At 38.8% G+C, this 8,328-nt stretch overlaps 2 protein-coding genes across 4 annotated transcripts in view; both read right to left on the bottom strand.

The window, feature by feature from the left end:
• LOC106882243 (extracellular tyrosine-protein kinase PKDCC) overlaps positions 1-1,005 on the bottom strand; it is a 30,812-nt gene extending 29,807 nt beyond the window's left edge. For 2 of the 3 annotated variants that reach the window (XR_008265602.1, XR_008265603.1), the window contains exon 1: positions 696-1,002. The gene's annotated coding sequence lies outside the window, so the exon portion shown is untranslated. Of the gene's footprint in view, positions 1-695 lie in introns of all 3 variants that reach the window. The other variant, XM_014932851.2, reaches the window with a different exon arrangement.
• A 2,384-nt stretch (positions 1,006-3,389) lies between these two features.
• Positions 3,390-4,965, bottom strand: LOC106882242 (serine-aspartate repeat-containing protein I-like). The gene is made up of 2 exons (XM_014932849.1): positions 4,942-4,965; positions 3,390-3,809 (listed from the first exon to the last, which is right to left on the bottom strand). The coding sequence occupies exons 1-2, from the start codon at positions 4,963-4,965 to the stop codon at positions 3,390-3,392; spliced, it is 444 nt and encodes a 147-aa protein (XP_014788335.1).
• Between the last annotated feature and the right edge of the window lie 3,363 nt (positions 4,966-8,328).

Here is an 8,328-nt window from a genome sequence, read left to right on the forward strand (position 1 = left end):
TATATATATATATATATATATATATATATATATATATATATATATATATATATATATATGCATGTATATACGCACATATATATTATGCATATACATAGACAGATAAACATATAGACAGATATCTAGAGACGAAATAGCCAGAAAAAAAAATAAAGACAGTAAGTTAGTGCTGCATACACGTATGTATGTATGTATGTACACACAGATAAATAGTAAGGCATATACAGACTATCATTTAACAACAAGAAGGATAGACAAACAGAGAAATAGATGTTTAGCTTGCTTTCTGGACAGACATACAAACTGATAGATCAGTTATAATTAATGCTTACATATTAATGTAAGTATTAATGCAAGTGGTGCACCAGCATGACCGCAGCCACTTGGCTGAAACACATAAATAAATAAATAAATAAATATATGTGTGCATGTACATGTAAGACACACATACGTGTTTGTGTGTGAGTGCGCGCTTAATACAGATGAGATAGATCACATACATAGGTAGAAATTGTATTCGAACTAAAAAGAAAATAGAATAAATAAAACGAACTATGCCAAAATCTGAAACCATTATTATGATTATGAGAGAGAGAGGGAGAGAGAGATTGGCAGAGATGGAAAATGACAGGATGTGTTTATAGTCAGAATTGATTGTCTATAAAAGAACGAGGTAGATTAGTAATAACACTTACATTAGATCCCGATTCTAGTGACAGAAATAATTAAGTTTATACTGATGCTGTCCACTGTACCGGTATCTCCTCGGCATGATATTCTCAGAGAGGACAGTGCGTGTTGTAGATTTCATAAGTGATGAGATTATAGTGATGAAGGAAACTGCGTGTTTGTTCTGTGAGGTGATGGTGGGAGATAAAACAGATAGAGAGCGGGTAAATTTTAAAGAAAGAGAAAGATTAGTGTTGGTGAGGTGTGAGATGGTAGAGCGAGTAATACTTATATGTGGGGAGAGAGAGAGAGGGGCATAGTAAGAGATTGAATTTGTGTGTATGCTGGAGAGAGATTATAATGTGGTAGGAGGTAGTTATACGAAGAGCGAAAGAGAGAAAGAAAGACATACACAGAAGACAGTGAAAGAGTAAGACAGAGAAAAAGAGAGAGAGAGAGAATGTGCAGATGAGTGTGTGTGTGTGCTCCCTGAGATTATAGAAAATAGTAATGATAGAGCGGGTGGTTTTAGAGTGAAAGAGAGAGACAGATAACTGTTTGTGAGTTGGTTATTCGTAGAGCGAGTCATAAATATATACAGAGAAACTGAGTGTGAGTGAGTGAACGTTTTATAAGGTGGAAAAGATGTATGTGATTTATGGAGAGATGGAGTTTGAGTATGTTGTGTGTTCCGTAGAAGCCTTCTCTTATAATTCCATTTATATCTAGAATATTAAATCGTCCCCAATACTTGATTAGTATTTTATTTTATTGTTGTTGACTACAGAAATATGGAAAATCAAGTTGACCTTGGCGGAATTTGAACTCGAGAATGTAAAGGGATGTAACTAAATACCGAAAGCATTTTTACGCCTCTGGCAAACCACCGCTTATGTGGTAGGAGTAAGTAAATAATGAGTGAGAGAGGGGGGAGAGAGTGACAGAGAGAAACAAAAGCGGTAGAGAGAGAGAGTGAAGTTGTGATTATACAACTTTGGAGAGCAAATAGCGATAGAGAAATAAAGAGAGAGTGTTTGTTTTTAAGGTAAGAAGAGAGAGGGAGAATAAGAGAGAGTGTGCTTTGCGAGTTAGTAGTAGGCAGAGTTGACAGCATAATACAAAGAAAGGGGAAGAGAAAGAGAGAAATAGTGTACTTTTGTGAGAAATCGATAAGTAAAACAAACTGAGAGAGGGGTAATGAGGTGTAGTGAAAGTAGCGTACTTTGCAAGGGGAGTGAGTGGTAGATAGAGCAGAAAGAGCGAATAATAAATACAATAGGGGTGGGAAGAGAGGTGGTGGTATTATATGAGTGGTAGTAGGAGGTTTGTAGCGAAGCGAGAGAAGGAATGAGAAAAGGTGCATTGTTTATGGGAGTAATAGGAAGAGGAAATTAAATGAATAATAGAGAGGTAGATGGATAAGACTGGAGGGAAGAAAGAGAAATAGTCATTCGTGTGTTGGCAGAAGATAAAAATAAAAGAGGTAATAGTTCTATAGAGGAGTGGAATTTGTGAATTGGTAGGTGTCATAAGGACAGATGCATGGAGATATACTGAGTGAGGAGGAGAAGAGTGGCACCTTTGAGGAGCGTTCTGCATGACTACAGGGTAGTCACACATCTCTGCATAATCAAAGCCGATATAAATGTTGATTGGTTGTTGTCATACACAGAGGGAATGGCAAGAGAGGGAGAGAAAGAGAGAGAGAGAGAGAGAGAGAGAGAGTAAAAGAGAGATTGAAAGTGAGTTAACATACGGGGCATGATGGCAGGCAATGAGTGAATGTGAGAGAATGTATCAGACTTCGGAGAAGAACGAAGGGGAAGAGGAGATGGGGAAAAAAAGGGAGAGGAGAGAGTTAAATGACGGAGTAATTATGGCAGGAGGGAGTTATAGAAATAAGAAACTTGCTTTTAAGGCTGTCTTCTATTTTTTTACATGTTTCAGGGATTGAACTGCAGTCATGCTGTGGCACTGCCCTAAAGGGTTTAGGTCGAACAAATCGACCCAGGACTTATTTTGTTTTACATCTGGTACTTATTCTATCGGTCTCTCTTGCCGAACCTCTTAGTTATAAGGACATAAACCAACACCGGTTGTCAAACAATGTTGAAGAACAAGCATACACTTTACAAACACACACAAACACACCCACATTCACACACGTTGATCGAAATTTTGGGACAATACAGAAAATGCCGATTGGGAGTTGGGGTTGGTAATCTTAAAAGCCAACTGGTGATAATCACAAACAATATTTTTATCTTATTAAACCTCCTCAGTGATGTATGTTGTCCTCAGGTATTATTGCCCGAGTTTCTACAATCTGCATTGCCTCTCTACCAAGCAAAAATTTCACTCAACTGATCGTATCAAGGATATTTACCTTGTGTCTGCTAACTGCTCGAATAATTAACTCACTTCTCTAATTCCTCCTCCTCTTTAACGACCATTTGCTTCTGCAAAGCCAGCTCTATGGCAAGCCAACTATTTTATGTTACTTCCAACAGAAATTTAGTGAAAATAGTGTTGTACTTGATATCAACATAGCTGAGATCAACTGAGTGTCTGGCCTGTGAATCTCCACGTAAACTGCATGTCTATTGGCTCCACTCATTTCTTGCCTCTTGGATCACAAACTTCTTTTCAGATGGCACTGTCATAGCATGTGCCAATTGAACTCTTTCTGCACCATACTTTATCAACTCATTTGCCACGTTTCATTCTTCACAAATCTTCTCCCAATCTTCATCTACGTACAGCTTATCATCGACGTTAATGATGGCCGCGTCGGCATCGGCAACGTTGACGTCAACGTCGGCAGTGTTTGCGTCAACGTCGGCAGCGTTTGCGCCGGCATCGGCAGCGTTGGCGTCAACGTCGGCAGTGTTTGCGTCAACGTCGGCAGCGTTTGCGTCGGCATCGGCAGCGTTGACGTCAACGTCGGCATCGGAAGTGTCGGCCGTGTTTGCGTCAACGTCGGCATCGGAAGCGTCGACGTTGGAAGCTGTGACATTGGAAGCGTCGACATCAGAAGCATCGGAATCGAAAGCATCGACGTCGGAAGCGTCGGTGTCGACGTATGAGGCGTTGGTGTCGACAGCATAGCCGTCGGCATTGGTGTCATCAACATCATTGTTCTTTCAACGTCCAAATTTCCATGCTTGCATGGGTCAGATAGAATTTGTTGAAGCAGATTGTCTACAGCTAATGCCAAATCTAAACTGGTTCCACAACGAGACAGTCACTCTCAGTTTGTCAGTTTGTGTTAACGATTTGGCAAAAAAAAAAAAAGAAAGAAAAAAGACTGATAGAATAAATACCAGATTTCCAATAGGTTTTAGGGCCTATTTTATTGACGAAAACCCTTCATGGCGGAGTTCCAGCAAGGCCACAATCCATTGATTGAATAGAGTAAAAGAATAACCCTATACAAGATTCAAGTGAGATCGACAATGCTATACTGTTTTCATGTCTATGACGGAGAACTCAGATCACATCCTCAGCCTAGCACTCCACCAATAGGTTAACGAACATTCTCTAATCTCAGGTCCATAGACGTGATGTCTCCTCCTCCTCCACGCCGCCACTACTACTACTACTACTACTACTACAACAACAACAACTGCTGCGGATGAGATAGAATCGGTTCTTTGAGGTTGTAAAACGAATTTCTTACCATTTAGCTATGATGCGTTCTGCGATACAAAGGCCCATCTTCCGCATAAAGAGTTTCACACTAATTCTACTTCAGATTTAATTTTACTGTACACTTATCTACGGAGTACTCATCCACTCACATGCTAGTTCTTCTTTTTTTTTTTTTTTTGAGCGTGAACGCACGTGGCTTAGTGATTAGGGTATTTGACTCGCAATCGTAAGGTCGTGAGCAGTGGTGGCTCGTAGATAAAATTAGCGGAGGTGCTGCTTCAGAAAATTTTTAGCCATTTTCTTTAGATTGGGATCTTTTGGGTTTGACGGGCAACACTTGTTTTCTTAACGAAACACTTTCAAACTTGGAACACTGGTAGAATGTGTCATATAAAACAACTTTTTCTCTTAGCCTTCTTAACAAAAAATTGTACGTCGCAAGTTATTTCATGTTAAAGTTGTCGTATTTCTGTAATTTCAACCAATCACTGACGTCTATTCAGCTGAATACAGTTAGCGCTCTTTTGTAAACAATAATTTTTTGCCGGTGATACAAGTATACGAAGTTTGAAAGTGTTTCGGTACCAAAAACACTACATAAAAAAATGTTGCCCGTCAAACCAAAAAGATCCAATTTTTAGCCATTTTATTAAGATTGTGTAAAAGAAAACAAACATATATATATATATATATAAAATTATGCATAAACTAGCCACTGCCGGGTAGTGTGTTTAATTTGTTCACCGAACACCGCCATGAATACCCCTTGTTTTCCAAAGAATATAAGCACGTATGTATGCATATTTTTCAAAGAATAGAAACATGTATGATGTATAAGTGCAGGTTTGTATGTTTTATTTTTTGTATGCATTCTCAAGCATATAGTTGCATATCTAAACATGCTCATATAAATTTAAACTTCTGGAAAGTTTTACAGATTTTTACAGTTCCAGTGATGGAATGGATCTGTAGTCTTCGAATTAGCTTTCTCCTTTCTGGTTCTGAGAAGCCTGATTTCTCAAGATTGGTATTTAGGCAGTGTGTTACATATCCTAGGGCCTCAATAATCACAGGTATAAACCTAAACTTGTAATCTGGATAGAATAACTGCAGATTTTTCAATAGTTCAGTGTAGGTGTTCTCTTTTTCACTGATCTTCAGCTATATGTTAACATCCGCAGGCTCCCTTCTCTATTTGTGTGTGTGTGTGTGTGTGCGTGCATTTGTAGCGCCTCTTTTGTTTATTTTAGCAGCTTGAGATTATCTCCAGAAATACGAAGCGATCGTATAGAACAAAGCTTTTAACCACCAGCAAAGTACCAAATTTATACTGTACAAGGGAAATAACTTCAACAAGTAGAAAAGATTACACGAGTGATTTCCCTTGCTTTCATTTTAACTTGATAACTACGTTATTCATTCATTTCTCGATGTGGCGAGCTGGCAGAATCATTAGCAGGCTGGACAGTGGTATTTCGCCCGTCTGAGTTCAAATTCTGCCGAGGTCGACTTTGCCTTTCATCCTTTCGGGGTCGATAAATTAAGTACCAGTTACGCAGTGGAGTCGATGTAATCGACTTATGCCCCCACCCAAAATTTCAGGTTTTGTGCCTACAGTAGAAAGGTTATTCATTCATGAGTCGTCAATGGGATGTCTCTCTCTCTCTCTCTCTCTCTTTCTCACACACACATACTTTGTGTTCTAGCCATAACCATCTTATATTTTCCCGGGCAAAACGAAGGCGTTGCTTTGTAGGATAACACAGGAGACGCGCCGGAACAACCACTACGACTCGAGGACAGGTGTAAATGTTAGTGAGTTTATTTGTATGAAAGTTGGATTTAGTGACGTGTTAGTGGTTGGATTATTCGGTTCACGATCGTAGGGTCGTGAGTTCGACTCCTGGCCTCGCAAAGCACTTCATTTCACACTGTTCCAGTCTGTTCAGTGGGAAAAATCGAGTAGTGCTTGTAATTCGAAGGAATTGTCTCATTCAGCCTTGTTACATTCTTGACAATGCGTGTCTGTAGAATACTCAGCCACTTGTATGGCGAGCTGGCAGAAACGTTAGCACGCCGGGTGAAATGCTTAGCGGTATTTCGTCTGCCATTGCGTTCTGAGTTCAAATTCCGCTGAGGTCGACTTTGCCTTTCATCCTTTCGGGGTCGATAAATTAAGTACCAGTTACGTACTGGGGTCGATATAATCGACTTAATCCGTTTGTCTGTCCTTGTTTGTCCCCTCTGTGTGTAGCCCCTTGTGGGCAGTAAAGAAATAGGTATTTCGTCTGTCTTTACGTTCTGAGTTCAAATTCCACCAAGGTCGACTTTGCCTTTCACCCTTTCGGGGTCGATAAATTAAGTACCTGTTGCATGCTGGGGTCGATCTAATCGACTGACACCCTCCACGCAAAATTTCGGGCGTTGAATTACACGAACAGACCGTCCGTGCCATCGATTGGATCAATTGAAACTTGTGTCGTCGTAAGCGACGGCCTGTCAATGGGTGTACGATAAGTTAACTGGTACGGGAATTAGTTTATTGGTATATCAGTATAAGAATTCATTGCACTGGTGTAAGAATTAGAAGTTCTTTGATATAAGTCTTGGCAGCACAAGGTGTGGGGGGGGGGGTCTTGGTGACGTCAGTACTGCAAGCATTATTGATTTATGTGTTTGTGGTGTAAATATTTGTAGGACTATTCAGATGAAACGATGTATGTGATAAGTGCAGAAGGTCTTCATCAGAAATTTAACATTTGGGCTAATTTTCGCACATTCTTTTAGTCTTTTATTCTTTTACTTGTTTCAGTCATTTCAGTGCAGCCATGCTGGAGCACTGTCTTCAGTCAAACAAATCGACTGCAGGACTTATTCTTTGTAAGTCTAATACTTATTCTACCAGTCTCTTTTGGGACATAAATGAGGATGATATTTTGATGGAAGGTTATAATTTGGACCACATAAATTCAGGAAGTCTGTGTCACTGAATTCTCAAAAGTGCTTAAATAGTTTTTTAATCTTGTTTTAGTCTTGGAAATATATTTATATATCACACAGAAAATAACACAAAATCAATAAATATAGGATTATGGCTCTATATTTTATTATATTTTAAAGCCGAATAGATATATAAGATATTTGTTTAATGATATTTTAGAGGAATTAGTAAAGTATTGATATACAAGTTAAAATGTTAATGAATTTTTTTCAGTTATACAATAATGAAGGTTTTAAACATGAAATAAACAGAAATTGTTAAGCAGCCATTTTGTTTTTTATGAAGTTTGTAGCTTTTTCAAGTAACTTCTCTGAATTCATTGGTTGCATATTCTGAGATTCCAGCCAAACCATTGCCTTGTTTTCCATTAATTCCCATTCACAACGCTGAGAAACTAATTTTTCTCTTAGTACAGCAACAGCAATAGCTGTAGCCCATATTTTATCACTAACGGATGGATTCTCATTGTTCAGGTCCTTAAGAGAAATATTGAGAGCTTGAGCCAATTGATCATCTAGATTCCAGAAACCATAGAAAGCTTGTAGGTCAACCAAGCATGTTAAAATGTCCTTATTTGTTGTCTCAGCAGAAATAGAGGATTCTGCATCACTCACATTTAACGATCTTGTAAATGTCCGAGACAAGCAACTGACACCCATAGAATCAGTAGCTTCAATTTTTGAATAACATTTCTGATTTGCTCGCTTAATCATACATGGTAAAATCTCTTTATTTTTTGTCCTAGAAACGAATTTCTGAGACAAGCAATTCAAATTGGCAAATCCAAAGTCAGAAGGCACAAAATCAGCACTGGAATCCACACTATCAACATTTATAAATTCAAAGTCTTCATCTAAATCAAGATCGGATTTATTGACTGGGCAACTGATAGCTTGTGGAGGTGGTGGTACTGGTGCTGGTGAAGAGGAAACCGCGCAGGGCATTGGCTTACATTCTGGAATATTCTTCTTCAAACCAACAAAACTTGTGTACTTTGAAACCAAATT

Source organism: Octopus bimaculoides, chromosome 15 (assembly GCF_001194135.2).
Source record: "Octopus bimaculoides isolate UCB-OBI-ISO-001 chromosome 15, ASM119413v2, whole genome shotgun sequence".
Lineage (NCBI taxonomy): Eukaryota > Metazoa > Mollusca > Cephalopoda > Octopoda > Octopodidae > Octopus > Octopus bimaculoides.

Bases quoted from the DNA above. Each gene is read 5' to 3' on its own strand.
- LOC106882242 (XM_014932849.1), bottom strand. From the start codon at position 4,965: ATGGCTAAAAATTGGATCTTTTTG. The intron at 3,810-4,941 runs GTTTGACGGGCA...GGACGTTGAAAG, and splicing joins CTAAAAATTGGATCTTTTTG to AACAATGATGTTGATGACAC.